The following is a 16086-nucleotide window of genomic DNA, read 5'->3' on the forward strand; positions in this document are numbered from 1 at the left end:
ATAAAAAATATGTATTTCTAAATTATGTTACAACATAATTAGGAAAAGCTATAATTAGAAAGCTTTAAGTGTGTTAATGGGTGGGTTTTGCAGCCACACATTCAGTGTTTTGGCCTGTGACATTTGAAAGGATGCTACAGTAAGTCATCTGAGGCCTCCAGTCTGAACTGAGTTTTACAAATTTGCATATTACCCCGACTTTATTCTCTTTACACTCGCTCCGGGTTGATTTAAAAGTATGTTTTAAAACTGCATCCAGCACATGAAAATGATTCAGACTATTTATCTCAACTTCTTGTTAGACACATTAGACACAGTGCTGCTCAGTGTCTTCATTCAAAAGCTCAAAATCTGTTTGTTGTCCTTTGTAGAAGACTGAAGCCTTTAAGGCAAACAGAGCCTTTTGGTCTGTGGCGCCAAGGCTCTGGAACAATTTACCACTCCACCTCTGTCTGTGAAGTCTTTTAAAAAATAGTTCACTTCTGTTGAAAAGGGGGATATATAACTAAGTTAAAGGTGTCAAATATGTTTATGTTGTCAAAGTCATCAGTTTTTGAAATAGATGCAGATGTTATTTGCCCGTCTATAGACTGCACTCATTATTTGGTCACATTTAACTCGAGTTTAGGTTCATCATCAACAGGACTTTGTTTTGCTTCCTGTTAAATTATTACAAACTTGAATATCACAAACTGAAAGTTTTCCTTCATAGGTCAAAGTCGGCCTCTCTGGCTATAGTATTAAAACACAAGCTGCTAATAGCTAATCCACTAGGTTTTTAATGTACCAACTTGAAAAAGCGTGATAAACAATATATACAAAAAATACTTTTTAAATCAATTTTTGAGATTAGAGGGTCAGCTGATAGCAGCGGTCGTAGGAATTTCACACTAAAAGAAAAAACATATTTTGGCATTTGAAGTACAGGAGAAGCTGCAGGCTCACAGAGACAAACTTAATTTGATCTGTAATCATTACTGTAGGAATGAAAACAGCAGATTTAAATCTCTGGCCATGCCAGGTAACGTTAAAATCACCTCACCTCCTTTATTAAAGAAGTACATGGATTGGTCTTAGCTGTTTTTCATGTGACTATGAAACTTTTTAGAGGTTTACCATTATGCATCTCTTTTTCCCACTTTATTGTTTTTTATCCATCTCGTAACCCCTCCTAATCCTTTACTGCCATAAAGAAATGAGTCTGATAACAATAATCTGAGCTGTGCAATTACATTGTTATATACTTGGTTTTCTTAACTTTATTCCCATTTCACTCAGGAGCTGCAGACCTTGCTGAGTAATTCCAGTAAAAGTAAAACTCCCTAAAAGGAGCTCAAAATGTTGCCATGGGAAAAAAATCCAAGTGTTACTGTGTTTCTACTTCAGACAACTGAGACAAAAAATTAAAGAATAGTGAATGAGCAAAGTAGAATTTTCAAATGTTTTATTTGTAACTTTTCATGTGAAAAAATATGCAAGAATTCACAAATAGTTTCATTTTTCATGAAGTTAAATTGAAAGAGTTTTTGTTTCACACTTCAAGATTTAAAGTCAGATCTTTTTTTTTATTTAAACCTTTTTTTAAATTCAGTATTAAATATCCAAAGTGAAACCCTTAGATGATTTTTTTCAGAATCTTTTTTTTTTTGTCATTGTTAAATTTCTAAAGTGAAACCTTTAGAGAATTAAGACAATTCTGGAAAGTGGGAAACATTTCCGCTGACTGCAACTGATGTCATGTTGCTCAGCGAAGAGGACATCCTTAAAAAGTCCCTTTCTAAGAAGGCCTCTCTCTCAGCACCGCTTCTTCTCCTGCTGCGCGTGCTTCAACGTGCGACATTTGCTCTGTGGAACCACAGGACGCAGAACTCGCTTCTCCTTCCTCTCCAAACCTCATCCGCACAAAGAATGAGGGTCGATGCGTCGCTCTTGTGGCATGCCCGACCTCATTCACATAAAGAATGAGAGTCATCTTGGCATGGACGGGACAAGAGGCGACGGTTCACGGGGGCCCCTCGGGCCGGCGCCGTGCTGCCTGGACTGGAATCCTCCTCAGGAGTATCCAGGGATGAGCAGAAACAGGGTCATCCTGTCCATCAGGATGAGTATTTCCCGATAAGAAGCTTTGCAGCATCTGAGCGAGTGAGGAGCAGGTCCCAGATCAGCGCTCGGGGAGGCTGATCTCAGGAACCCAGTCGTTCAGATGCCTGCTCTCCTCACAGAACAGGTGCAGCTTCTCCAGAGCGGGGTCCTCCCAAGACCCGTCAGCCGGGTTCTGATCAAACAGGAAGAGGAAAGCAGATTTAGTCGCACGTTTCTTTTCAGAAATCACAAAAAAATAAAAATAAAAAATCAGCCTTGAAATTCTTCACAGTGCTGCTACTGAGCTCTACATACCGTGATGAGGACGCAGTGCGCATCTTCAAACTGTTCCGCCTTGTCCCCAACAATCTCCACCAGACGCTGCATGTCGCTCACTCTGACGATGCTGATGTCGTTGTCGAAGCAGAAGGACTGGATGAGGGTGAAGTGGATCTGGAGGGCGATGTCACACTCAAACTCCTCATCCATGGCCAGGACACAGAAAGACACACTGTCCGGGTCTCTGTAGGCAAACAAAAATCATCCTGTTAAGCGCTGCTGTTCAGTGTTTATTAACCCTAATGTTAAGAGAAGATGCTAAGGTCACATGAAGTTTACTTACTCAGTCATAATTTTGGCGCTCTCATAGACTCCAACAGTGAGTCGCTCCTCGGTCTGAGCACACAGCAGAGCTTCCTTCAGAGATTTTCCAGGAGACTGCATGGTTAGTTTGTATCTCACAGTTCAGCTGAAGCAGTATCAGAAAGTCCAGAAAAGGCTGTTTGTGCTGCTTCCAGGAGATTGCCAACATTTATACTGCAGACCCGGCACGTGCTGACTCTTTCATTGGCTGATTGCAGCACAATGGTAACAAGAGGCCAGCAGCCCCCACCCCACCCTCAGGCACGCGTGCCCATAGAAAAGTCTTAGAAAGTTGGGGGCAGCTTCATTTGAAAGGATCAAATGTAGAAAGCCTGACCTTTAAGTGCTTATTTCAGCTTACAAGAATAATGAAACCACACAGCAAGACCAGACTGCTATTGTGAAAGTCCTCAAAGTTTTGCAAGATTAAGAAGCGACTGATAACGCCACTGAAATGCTTAAACGATGAAGCCAAAGGATATTTGAATCTAAAGTATTTCTCAATGCAACTGCACGCTTTCCAAATCATAATATTGTGCTTTAGGGGGGCTTGTTTTAATGCACCCAGTCATTTACATTCATTTGCATGGAGTTAATTTTACCGGTGTTTGTGGCATCTCACCGAACATCAACAAAGTGTTTGTCAGGTTCATTTCAGACTTTTCAAATCTATCTGTTTCAAACTTGCTCTTTCTTGTGCAATCAGCTAGTTTTAATAAAACTTGGAGTGATCTTCGATTACATCAAGAGTAACAGAGCATTAGTAGTAACTTTGGTCAAAACTCCTGCATTCTTGCATTCTTGAGGTTCTCCATGTAACTGTTGCTGTTTTGTGCGAATTGATGTCTGCCTGGATCAGTGCAATAAAAAGCTCCAGTGAAAACAGTAAGAAGTCTACATCCTTTTGATCCAGTTATGTCATCCATATCATTTCATATTTGCCATTTAAAATGTATTACTCCATTCATCCACAGAGTTTGGGCTCTGAATAAAGCTTTCCTGCAAGGTTAGAATCCTAACACCATTCATCATGTCAAAGTTAACTTCAGATCAGATCTAAGCAAGCTTATAAAGATTATTAAAATGAGCTGAAATCACAGAGAAAGACTTGCTGTTTTAGTTTAACCTTTTGTGGAAATGAATGGGTGGCAGTGGCTGATTGGTTTGGTCTGCTGTTAAAAATCCATCTAAAGATGGATTTTTAAAATCTGAAGACAGAGCATTAGATGTTGAACTGGTTTGTTTTCAAATGATGACATTATATTTTTCTGTATAAATAAAAGTTTGATTTAATAAGCTAGTCAGATAAAGTCTTGTGTACACAAATGCTTCAGTAAATCTATTCGACACTTGTAAGATATTTTCATGCTTTCACCACTTTTTGAAGTTTTTTAAAAGCTAAATATTTTATTCTAACTGAAACCGCAGCTGGTGTAAAAATGCAAAGATATAAAAATTTATGAAATATGCACAATGTATATTTGTAAATAGGCGAGAAATGTCCAAATTGTTACTAATGCTGTGGTCAGAACAGCTAAAACACTATTGGAACACCGTTGGACAGGGCCCTTTTAAGACGTCGTAGAAAATTTTCTGGAAGAATAAGCAGAAACTTTCTTAAAAACAGCATCAATGCAGGGTAATCAGCAATGTTTGATGTCAAAATAATCAGATCTATCCACCCTTCCAACTGTACTGACTGTCAGGCAGACTTTTAGACGTCGTGACCAGCTTCACAGCATGAACTGTTTGTTGTAGATTAAGAAATGGCACGGGCCGCTGCTTTGCATGTGTAAAGACTGGCGCGTGGCATCTGGAGATGCCTGCGTGCTTTATCTCTCTACTCTGCATCACTCTCCATAGTAACCGGCAGATACCATCTGTCCCAGGAGGAAGGTAAAGTGAGGGTGAACAAAAGAAGTCACGCAGCACCTGCTGGGCGTAATAGACACATGTTCTACTCCTGCAAAGATTATTTTTGTAAGTTGTGTTTAAAACGCAGAATTGTAGACAGACTGCGTGGATCTACGCTAAAGATGATTGTTATGTAATGTGTATCGCTCTCTAACTCAAAAACGTATTTTATCAGTGCAAAAATATATACAAATATTTTGTTTTTATTCACAGAGCTTAAGTCATCTCTGCAAACACTAAAAACACATTTCTGCAAACCTCTGAATTATCTGCCACCTTTGGACATTTCCCTTTATAACGCAGAGGGTGGGCTCTGTTGAGTCGCCGCAGGTCACCAGTAAAGAGCTTTGAACACCAACACCTGTCGCGCACTGCCGGAGAGTCCACCATCTGGCAGATGTGCTTCACCAACAATGGGTTGGTATCGATTTGCACGCGCCTGGCCCGTGGTGATACGAGCTTATCCTTCCTAAAAGTAGATGTGTGTTTTATTTTGTATCAGCTAGATCCAAATCAAACTTTGGGCCAGATGACGTGCAGATGAGGACTGAAGTAAAAACAAATAAATGACCCTGTTTGCAATAATGCAAAGATAAGCATTTTGTTGTTAAACGAAACACTTGGGGCATTCTCGTCTGATTACAGCTCAAACTGAGAGTGATTTTTATTTGCCTCTACTTGTTTGGGGAGATAGCCTTTTACATTTTGCAAGTTTAGACTGTGAAGACTCATCTTTGGTATTCTAACTTAATCAAAACTCAGACAACAGACTTGCGAATGTTGAGACATGTCGACAAAAGACAAAAAAAAAAAAAAAAAAAAAGCCCTGGGGTCGAAGATGACCTAGGTTTAGGAGAAAGAGAATGGGGGCTTGGAGAAGGGGGGCTTGGAGGAGGGGGTCCCCTCATAGCGACAGTTCTCCATCTGCCACTGTGCCTTCCATAGAACAATAGTGCTGAATCAATCACCACCGACCTGTGTCTGCACCTCCAACCCCCTGCGCAATTTACGCAGCAATGGCAGCAGGTCTGACCTGATGCAAGATGTGTTTTGGATTATTATGCAGATGAAATGGCACCAAATAAGAGAAGAGAAACGGCACTAGAAGTGAACCGAATGAGGCAGGATCGTGCGTAAAAGTTTCGGAGTGAAAAGAAGTTGTGGATAATAATAAAACCAGACACAGGTCAGGTTACTTGAACTGGATACTAAAAATTACCAAATAATGACAATATGTTACATTGAAAGTGCCTAACGCGTGGAGCAGGTGAAATGGAGTCCTGCGTAAAAGTTTGTCGGGACCACTTAAATCGCAAATGAAAGCATTTAGTGGAACTATGGGCCAAATTCCAAGTAAAATAACTTTTAAAGCTATTTCTGCGTAACTCGCGTGGCTCCTGAACTCCCCAGAGTAAATAAATAAAACCCGAGGAAGGAAGGATTTGGGGGCCAGCTGATGGCCACGTGGTTCGCGTGGGCCAGCACTGCAGATTGTGCAGCACGCACTGCGTTCTGGCACGCGCTGATGATTTGCATTTGTATAGAAGACCGTGACAATAGAGGAGCTTCTGTGCTTACAATGGGGCAGTTTTATGGCCAGCCTCTACTCCACAGATGGCATCATCCACCTGCCCTTTCTCTGCTGCTGAGAGGGAGGAGGGGAGCTTCACACTTTCGCCATTCTGCTACTTAGATTCTATTAGAAAAGTATAAAATGAAGGAAAAGGCATTGGAAGTTTGTCTGAGTTCAAAAAATGTTTTAGTAAAGTTCACAAAGACGTTTGTGGAGCTAAAAGTGTCCATAAGTAACCTTTGCAAAGATTTCCGAGTAGCTATATGCGCATTTTACTTCAGTTTGTAGTTTATTATGAGTACATGTAAAAAGACAGGTGCACGATGTGTCACTGCAACTTGAATCATATGCTGTGTTTTGAGTGCGTTGCACCAAAGTGCTGCAGAGTAATCAAACGCTTTCTGTAATATAATTAAGCAATTTTTAGCTTGCATGGCAAACTGCTGTGTGCGTGCAGCCGGGGGCGTGAGTGGCTCGATGACCCCCATCAATCTGCCACGAGCCGGAGTGTGACAATAGCATTATCATACCAATACACCATTCAGCTTTAGCCAATCAGGGCACAGAGCTTTCACTGCGCCGCACGAGCTGCAGGGTATAAAAGAGGGTGACCACGGCTGTGAAAGCACTCTGCTCTCTCTGCGGATTTACTCTTCAGACTTTCTCGAGCTTTTCCACAGCGGAATATCCTCACAGCCTTCATCATGACTTTTGAGGAGGTCCTGATCCAGAAACCCACCGAGCGTGCTCAGTGCGCCGGCACTGCCCTCGAGGAGGTCCTGGTGACCGCCAAAGACAACGACTCCCTCACCGTTGGTGTCTACGAGTGCGCAAAAGTTATGAACCTGTAAGTATGAGACTGCTGGAAAGATAAAGTTTACTACGTGTAAACTCATTTAAACGCTGATTTATTCAGTTGTGGGTAGAATCTCATGGATTTTGTTCTTTAATGTCCCCACAGAGACCCGGACAGTGTGTCTTTCTGTGTCCTGGCCATGGATGAGGAGTTTGAGTGTGACATCGCCCTCCAGATCCACTTCACCCTCATCCAGTCCTTCTGCTTCGACAACGACATCAGCATCGTCAGAGTGAGCGACATGCAGCGTCTGGTGGAGATTGTTGGGGACAAGGCGGAACAGTTTGAAGATGCGCACTGCGTCCTCATCACGGTATGTAGAGCTCAGTAGCAGCACTGTGAAGAATTTCAAGGCTGATTTTTTATTTTTATTTTTTTGTGCTTTCTGAAAAGAAACGTGCGATTAAATCTGCTTTCCTCTTCCTGTTTGATCAGAACCCGGCTGACGGGTCTTGGGAGGGCCCCGCTCTGGAGAAGCTGCACCTGTTCTGTGAGGAGAGCAGGCATCTGAACGACTGGGTTCCTGAGATCAGCCTCCCCGAGCGCTGATCTGGGACCTGCTCCTCACTCGCTCAGATGCTGCAAAGCTTCTTATCGGGAAATACTCATCCTGATGGACAGGATGACCCTGTTTCTGCTCATCCCTGGATACTCCTGAGGAGGATTCCCGTCCAGGCAGCACGGCGCCGGCCCGAGGGGCCCCCGTGAACCGTCGCCTCTTGTCCCGTCCATGCCAAGATGACTCTCATTCTTTATGTGAATGAGGTCGGGCATGCCACAAGAGCGACGCATCGACCCTCATTCTTTGTGCGGATGAGGTTTGGAGAGGAAGGAGAAGCGAGTTCTGCGTCCTGTGGTTCCACAGAGCAAATGTCGCACGTTGAAGCACGCGCAGCAGGAGAAGAAGCGGTGCTGAGAGAGAGGCCTTCTTAGAAAGGGACTTTTTAAGGATGTCCTCTTCGCTGAGCAACATGACATCAGTTGCAGTCAGCGGAAATGTTTCCCACTTTCCAGAATTGTCTTAATTCTCTAAAGGTTTCACTTTAGAAATTTAACAATGACAAAATATTCTAAAACATATATAGAAAACAACAAAATGTCTATATTCTAAAGGTTTCACTTTAGAAAATCGCTCAATTAACTTAACGTCATGAGAATTTGTTAGATTATCCTATAAATATTTTACTATGTAGCCTGTAGTGAAAACAAAAAGAAAATAAAATTTGACTTAATGTGTTTGATCTTTTTGAGGCAATGCTGGAAACTAACTTGGTGTTAACTTATCAGCTGTTTCAAACATTATTGGAAGCTGTAAGTGGAAAATACTCAATAAAACTTGAAAGATGAATTTTGCGTTGTGTTTTCACTTGCAGTTGCAAAACTCTTTTTTTTGTGCTTTTTCGGGGTGTTTAGAGGGAGGAGGGCTGAAACTAACACAAGCTTTAAACTCCCTTTGGGTGGAGAGACGATACGGCCTGACATCTGAGGGAGGAGGGGGCAAACACATTCAGGCCCTCCTCCTCCAGACTTCATCTGCATATGTATGGCGCAGAGCACAATAGCGGGGCTCCCGGCCTGTCAGCTCCAGCGGTCCGAACAGAGTGCCTATTGTTTAGCCCGCAGATGTCTTCCCTGGCCACGCCGCGCCATCTGCTGCTTCCTGCAGGTTGGGGTCGGACAGGGCAAGGCTGGGAGGAGTCGGAGGGGTTAGTCAGTACAGTGCTGCAGGGGGGCTGAGTGAGGTCTGGCTGGTTTGGGCCGGTTTTGGGGAGAAGAGAGGGTGGGGGTCCTGACTATCTATGGTATCCTGCCAGCTGCTGTCGGGACTATTATTTACTGGCAGGCACTTGGTGAAACTTTGGTAAACACAGCACAAAGACAGGAGATCAGCTGTGTTTGGGTGCAGCAGCAGAACCACCTGCTCTGCCTTTAAAATGAAATCTGCATCAGGCACCGCTCCTTACTTTAGTTACACTTTCGTGAACAGGGCATAAGCGTTGTCTCTCATTTAATGTACGGAGCAGTGCAATAGAGTCTCATTCTCTCTCTCTTTTTACAGCTTTTATATTGTCTGTTGGGCTTTAGAAAAAAAATGTTTTATGTGTTTAAATATTGCTAAAAATTAATAATAAATGAATGAAAACACACATTCCTTCATTGATTACTACCTTTGTTTAATTTTATTAGGCACTTCCATGTTTATTTAACATTTAGGGTATTCCAAACAGTGCAGAAGGTGACTGGGGCATTGCTGCAGGTTGACACCTGAGTTGCATTAGGAAGAGTGAAACAAATTTATCAAAAGCTAAAAACTGTAAAAGCTACAACTCATTTAAAAATGTTCCTGTTTGTTGCAAGTTGGTATAAAATAAGTCTGTGCAAAAGCAGTGCTTTATTATGAAAGCACACATAACTTGGAGGTGTGCCTGAGGCCCCTGTAGGCCCGGAGCCCCTCCCTCTTGGGGTCTCTCACCATCCCTCGGACTACTGGGGGAGAGTCGCAGCCCTTCTTCTTCTGGGCCTGGTGAAGCAGGATGCGGTAGACCCCGGTGACAGGACTCCGGCTGTCTTTCAGCGGATTGTTTTGCAGGTGCTCTGCGGTAAAGCCAAGCTTCTCCAGCGAGCTTCTGACCTCCTCCACTTCCTCTTCCAGGCTGGTGTTCTCTGAGACCATCAGGCTCCGCAGGGTGGTCATTGAGTCGGAAGGGAGAAACGACCAGGGGAACTCCACAGGTAAGAGCCAATCACAACCCAGCATCTGGTCGATAGCATATCGTTCACTGGGGACCAGCTTCAAGATGCCTTTTATGAGCCTCTGACAGGGGCCTGGCACCCAGGGGGGGATGGTGTAATTGCCTTCAATGACGCAGCGCCGCAGCTTGCCCATGGTTTCGGCACGGAACGGCATGGTGCCGGTCACCATGAAGAAAAGCAGGACTCCCATTGCCCAAACATCTACCGGAGGCCCCAGGTAGGACTCATCCCTGAAGAGCTCTGGGGCTGCGTAGGGCGGCGAGCCACAGAAGGTGTCCAGAGCATTGTTGCAGTTTGACATCTGCGTGCTGAATCCAAAGTCAGCCACCTTCACGCAGCCGTCGATGGTGAACAGGACATTCTCTGCTTTCAGGTCCCGGTGGATGATGTTGATGCTGTGCTGCAGAGCAAAACATAAAGAGAAGGTTGGAATTTCAAACTGTAAAGTAAATGTGAGGTTAGACTTTCACTATTAAAGTTGCATCTGTTAAAAGGCTTTTGGGAATTTAGATGTACAGCTGGATGGCTGTAATGAATTATAATTTTAATGGTGACCAGTTCAGTGACCGCACAACTTTAACATTGTTTTGGAACACAAAAAAGTGCTCTGAGCAGACCTGCACCTAAGCTGCCCAGGTTACAGCTAAACCCACAATCACCCTTAAAAAAATCTAAAGTGAAAATTTAAATATTCACTCCAATGGTTTAGATAACTGGGTCAGCACAAAGGCTTGTTTATAATCATGTTTTTGCATGTTTTTGATGTATGTCTCCATTCCAAGATTTCATCTAACGGACCCTATTTTCATTCTTCTAATGCAACCTGACTATAAGAGTTGAGTGTGAGTCACTAAAATAATATCTTATACAATAAGATAAGGAAAGAACCCTTTTATGAATAAATATGAGATATATATTGGATCTTCATCAGGTCTTCATCAGGATTTTCCTGCAGAGAAAAAAAATTGGGACTTGCCAAAGAGGTTTTATTCTTTCCCTAAAAGAAAATCACCAAGACTGAAATAAAAATATTAAGCAGGATTTTATTTACTGAAGCATAAAGTGCATCGAGTATTTCATGGCCAAAAATAACAGTACATTTCCTCATGTAAGGTAGCACAGACTTGATGCCACTGTCATGATCCTGGATATTTGACCCAGTGCTTCTGGCTTTAGACTCTTTGTTGTAGTTCTTTCAGTTTTTTGCGTTCTTTACAGTTATCCCCCGGATGGTTTCCAGTTTCCTGGCAATGTCAGATGTTCCTTTGTTTGGTTACTTCCTGTTTTATTTTGCTAGTCTCTTGTCTCCTGTGTGTTTAGTTTTGATTCCTCTTTATGTCATTAGTTTGATTCTGTCCACCTCTCTTTATTTTTCCAGCCGTGTTCTTTATCTATAATTACCCACCTCGTGTGTGTATTTAAGCCCTGACTTTGTCATCAGGTCTTTGTTGTGTCATTTTGGTTTTTCCCTGGTGAATGTCCTGACTTTTAACCTTTGTTAGTGTGCTGATGTATGTAAACACATCTTACAATACATACATGTCATGAGGGGTTATGTTTTTATTAAAATACCTAATATAATAAATGCATAATGATAAACTAAAATGAACCGTGAAGCTGATGAAAATGAACCAAAACAAGCAAACTCACACTAGAAATTTACCAAATAAAAGAAAAGATAAAATTTCAAATAATTTTTTAAAATGGGTAAAATTATAACAGCTCTGTGTCAGACATGGTGGGATTAACTGTTAGCTGATGTTTGACCTGCCAGCTTCTCAGTAAAAATCCAGTTTGCGTTCCTGTGTGAACAGGGCAGGTTATAATCTGGCTTATTCACAGTGAGCCAGCGTCTGTCATGTGTCCTGCCTCCTGCACGCTCTACCCAGGCAGCTCCCTCACCTTCAAACCAAACAGAGGACTGCCAGCAGCCATGACACATCTGAAGCAGATGACATCTTGTGTGTGTCTCACATGTGAGAAGGTGTGACTTCACTGAGCACATAACTAAACTGCATGATGGGAAACACAAGCAGCATCTTGCTCTGAAAGCTTTCAACATCACTGACCATATGTTTGATGGCAGAGAGGATCTGGGCGAAGGTGATCTTGCTGGCATTGTCTGACAATTTTCCCTCGCTGCATATCCTGCTGTGGAGGTCTCCTCCTCCTGCATACTCCAGCACCAGGTGGAGGCGTCTCGGCGTTTCCACGACCTCGTACAAACGGATCACATTTGAGTGGTGCAGGGCCTCCATGCTGCTGATCTCCCTGGAGAGAAGACGCTGGGCTTCAGCATCCAGCCTCGTCCTATCCAGGATCTTCAGAGCCACTTTGTCTGTGAAAGATTGGACAGAATGATCGTGTCATGGTAACATAACTCCAGAGAAGGTGTCCATGACATCAGAGGCTGAAAGTCGAACAGAAACTGAAAGCTTACACAGAAACCGGAGTGCTTTTGCAATGCATGGAGATACATGGAGAGAGTAGTTAAATGAATCGGAAAAAAAATGTCTTTAACTAAAGAAGTGACTGCGAGCAGAATTCTTTTATTAAATTTATAACATATAAAAAGATGGTGTTAATTATTAAGTAATGATCAAAAAGTTAATAAAGGGTTAGCTTGCTGAAGGTAAACCTGAAATCCCAATGTTTGAAATTGTTTAGCTTAAAGCAGGATAAGATGAAAAAGGACTGGCATCACCAGAACAGCATGTTTATATTATATAATATATAATCAGCTGCAGTTGATTGGTCCTCTTAATTAATTTATCCAGATGAACCACCAGATATCAGCTGCTTTTCAGACCTGACTCCTTGAAATAGAAAAAGTTTAACCAGGTGCATAGTGGAAGGCAACCTGTCTTTGAACATTTGCAGACCAACACAAATGGCAATCAGTCTCAGACAGATTGGCAACTGTTTGCAAATAACTGCCATCTAATTTATAAAAAAGTGCTAACATGTTTCAACCAATATGAGTCGGTCTTAGGCAATAAGTGCAACTCAGCTGCGACATGTCTCTTTGCAATAGCAGACTTTTCTCAACTGTTTGTCAGCTGGTTGTATTCTGGTTATATTCCTATGTAAAAGCAGGTCTTTCCAAGCACTTATGCCATTTAGCAGTTTAAATATCTAAATTTCTGTTTCAAATCTACGAGATTCTGGCTAGAATCAAAATAATTCATATGAATTTCTGTGGATGAAGACGGCAACAGATTTTCACAGTTAAATGTTGTATTATCACAAACAAAATTACATGTAATTGTCAGTTTGACCCCATTCAATTCCCAATCGACAGGGGACTGATTGTTTCATTCCCATTGCCCTTCCTTCTTATTGCTTCCCATTGCAAGTTGCTTTGAAGATGGCAACTAACTGCGAGTGGTCACAGACCTGGCCATTTGAAAGGCAACAATTTTGCAGTAACCTGTTTTCTCTAGCAGTTCTTGTGGTTCTAGTGGTTCAACCACCATTAGCAGTTTTAAGTCATTGGATTTGTGCTTAAATGTTGAAGGTATTTATAATGATACAATCTGTTTGTGCTTTGCAAATGTGAAAATCTCCTCAGCTTAACTTTGCTGTATGTTGAATGTGTTTGTGGTGGACTGTTTTGCAACACATTCAAAGAGAAGCTATCTCAAGCTATGTGAATAATTGGATCTTTTCAGGTCAGATTTCTGCCACCTGTCCTGAAACGACTCAACACATCAGGTTTGGAATCAGGTTGCAGCTGTTCTGCTGCTGTATTTCAGTAATTTCTCCTTTTAACTGAGCAACTAATCAGCATCTGGTGCATTGGAAGCTTTATAGATGAGTTTTAAATTTGGAAACTGTGTTGCATAAAATTGATCATTATTGCATGAGCTGTGTTTGGTTCTCAGTTTCAGGCCCGTCAAACATCAGACGTGTGTAGTCTTTAAAAAAGGTTTTCAAGTGTTGTCAACAAAGGGCTGCAACCAGTTTAAACCTTGCATATCCACACTCTATTCAAGCTCTGCTTTGAGAGGGTTGAGTCTGAGACAGAGGAAAAGGAAGCAAAGGTAAAATATAAGTGAAGATTATCTTGAAGATTCAGAATATCCATCTACCTCTCGTCAGAGCGTGGAAAGCCAGTTTGACCCTGGAGAATGTCCCGTAGCCGATCTCCCCGCGGACCATATAGAATCCAATTCTGCGCCCTATGATCAGCTCCTTGATGGTCTGCTCGTCCTTGCACATATCTCTGGTGAGCTTCTCCAGGGGAGTGAGGTTGTCTGTCTCCTCATCCTCAGGCCCAGCATCAGAGCTGTCCGTCAGGCTGTAGAGGCTGTGGTGGAGCCTGGCGCTCGCCACCTGGTACTGGCCTCCAGGCATTTCTGCAGCAGGCTGAAGATAGTGGTGGAGTCATTAACAGTCCATCTTATGTAAGTTACAGTACAGAGGAGCATATAGAAGTAAACTAGAGGGACAAAGGTGTTGTTTTTTACTTGATTCCTGATATTCTCTATAAATTTCCCCAAAAGAACCACTATTAAGTTTTGACACTTATTTCACTGAAACCAAATCGCTCAAGTAAAACATTAATTAAATCTGCAAAGTATACATGTTTTATACTGTTTTAGAAGCCTAGTAGTGAAATGGTTGCAATAAAACAGTAACACACACAAATAACTACAATGAGAAATCTTCTTACCAAGTTTCTGCATCAAACCATGGCTGCAGAGCCCCTTGCAAATGATATTTAAAAAGGGGGTTATTTTTTCTGTACAGAACCCTAAAAAATGTCTTCAGAGCAGCGTTGTCATGGCCTCGCTCTCTTCTCAGTCCTCTAAATCAGATGACTACACACTCATGGCAAATCACATGCAAGGCAGCGTGGTAGGGGGAGCGTCACAACGATTAGTAAAGTGTTCAGTCAGTGTGGGCATCTCTGGCCACACCCCTCACCTTTGCTTATCTTCAGCCTCTTTTCATGTCCAAGAAACGAAAGCTTAAGATGATGCCATGACCTCTAATCCTGCTTTAATCTGAGTCTGCCCCAGTCCTTTCATACAGCTAACATCAATTCAAACATCAAAAAAGGGGCCATAAAACAGATATGCACAAATAAGTTGTTTTTAGAGTTTATATGATCAGAATGCGGATTTCATGTCTAACATAATACACCTGTGCAACTGACATCCATGTGCTATCTAAGTAAAGTTGATCTCTTGGATTTTGTGAAGATGAAATGTTATGCAACGGCATTAGCAAATGTTCCCATAGAGATTAGCTCTCTGTCCCCTTTAGATGCTGGCAGAACAGCACAGATAACGAGATTAGAAAGGTCAACGCCTCAGCAGGCATGAGCATCTTCATTCAGGTATGTCATCCCTGTGTAGAGTAGTGGAAGGACATTAGTCAGCAGACAGCAGTCAAAAACCATGCAAATGTACAAAATCATAATTATTATACACACTGCTCAAAACCCCCTCAAAAAACAACACTGCCAAAAATAAATCATGCTGGATATTTATACTGATATGTGCTGGGTAACATGTTAGGAATAAAAGGATAAATAATCAGCCTGCAGAGGGCTGAATTCAAAAACACCCTGGAAATCAAAGTGAAAATGATGCAGCAGGCGAGTGGATATATGAACGTGTGAAGTTTTATTTTTACTGTGCAAAAGATGGAATCGTGACACTAAGGGCTAAGGCTAACATAAAAGCTAGTAGCAAATAATCTCCATCCAACCAGCCAAAGCTTGATTTCCAGCAATTAATCGAAGCAGTGCTGAGCAGACAGGCTTGTAGCACTGTAGCCTTCCTGTAACTGTTTCCACGTGTAAACCGCTGTGAAGTGCTCTTACAGCTCATTTTCACCAACTTTGTTATTGGCTTTGTGTTACTACTTAATGCTTTCTTTTTTAAAGAAGCTGACAATATGTCACACTGACAACACCCATGGTGTTCACACAATGATACAGGAAGTATAAATTGCTGTATCATCTACTCTATTCTAAACAGAGCTGCAATTTATAAAAGAAAAAGAAGAAAAGATTTGAAACAGAGGAGCTGTGCCCGATGTTTCACTGGATCAACTGAAGTTTTTTTAATACACATTTTCTTACACAGTCTATGATACACACAAAACATTAGCTTATGGCAAGACACTCTGCTAGTTGAAGACTTCTGTCAATTAATAATGCTCAGAACAATAAACCACAGAGAAAATGCATCTATATGAACACAAAGAGAACTCAGTGTGAATTACAATAACCTTGAAAAAAGGGGGATAAGTA

General features: G+C 42.0%; 3 protein-coding genes across 4 annotated transcripts; 1 reads left to right on the forward strand and 2 right to left on the reverse strand.

Moving 5' to 3' along the window:
* Window positions 1-1524: 1524 nt before the first annotated feature.
* Window positions 1525-2874, reverse strand: LOC102303823 (growth arrest and DNA damage-inducible protein GADD45 gamma-like). Its single transcript, XM_005921699.2, has 3 exons — window positions 2705-2874; window positions 2398-2605; window positions 1525-2275 (listed from the first exon to the last, which is right to left on the reverse strand). The coding sequence occupies exons 1-3, from the start codon at window positions 2803-2805 to the stop codon at window positions 2162-2164; spliced, it is 423 nt and encodes a 140-aa protein (XP_005921761.1). The 5' UTR covers window positions 2806-2874; the 3' UTR covers window positions 1525-2161.
* Window positions 2875-6829: 3955 nt separating this feature from the next.
* Window positions 6830-8415, forward strand: gadd45gb.1 (growth arrest and DNA-damage-inducible, gamma b, tandem duplicate 1). Its single transcript, XM_005921698.2, has 3 exons — window positions 6830-7058; window positions 7173-7380; window positions 7503-8415. The coding sequence occupies exons 1-3, from the start codon at window positions 6916-6918 to the stop codon at window positions 7614-7616; spliced, it is 465 nt and encodes a 154-aa protein (XP_005921760.1). The 5' UTR covers window positions 6830-6915; the 3' UTR covers window positions 7617-8415.
* Window positions 8416-9224: 809 nt separating this feature from the next.
* On the reverse strand, window positions 9225-14613 carry nim1kb (NIM1 serine/threonine protein kinase). Of its 2 annotated transcripts, XM_005921696.2 has the most exons (4): window positions 14497-14613; window positions 13913-14189; window positions 11891-12159; window positions 9225-10221 (listed from the first exon to the last, which is right to left on the reverse strand). In XM_005921696.2, the coding sequence occupies exons 2-4, from the start codon at window positions 14175-14177 to the stop codon at window positions 9463-9465; spliced, it is 1293 nt and encodes a 430-aa protein (XP_005921758.1). In that variant the 5' UTR covers window positions 14178-14189; window positions 14497-14613; the 3' UTR covers window positions 9225-9462. The 2 variants fall into 2 exon arrangements, with proteins under 2 accessions (XP_005921758.1, XP_042076517.1); XM_042220583.1 differs by lacking the exon at window positions 14497-14613 and having other exon boundaries at window positions 13913-14486.
* Between the last annotated feature and the right edge of the window lie 1473 nt (window positions 14614-16086).

Source organism: Haplochromis burtoni, unplaced genomic scaffold (assembly GCF_018398535.1).
Source record: "Haplochromis burtoni strain Fernald_Lab_line unplaced genomic scaffold, NCSU_Asbu1 Contig_51, whole genome shotgun sequence".
In the NCBI taxonomy this organism is placed as follows: domain Eukaryota; kingdom Metazoa; phylum Chordata; class Actinopteri; order Cichliformes; family Cichlidae; genus Haplochromis; species Haplochromis burtoni.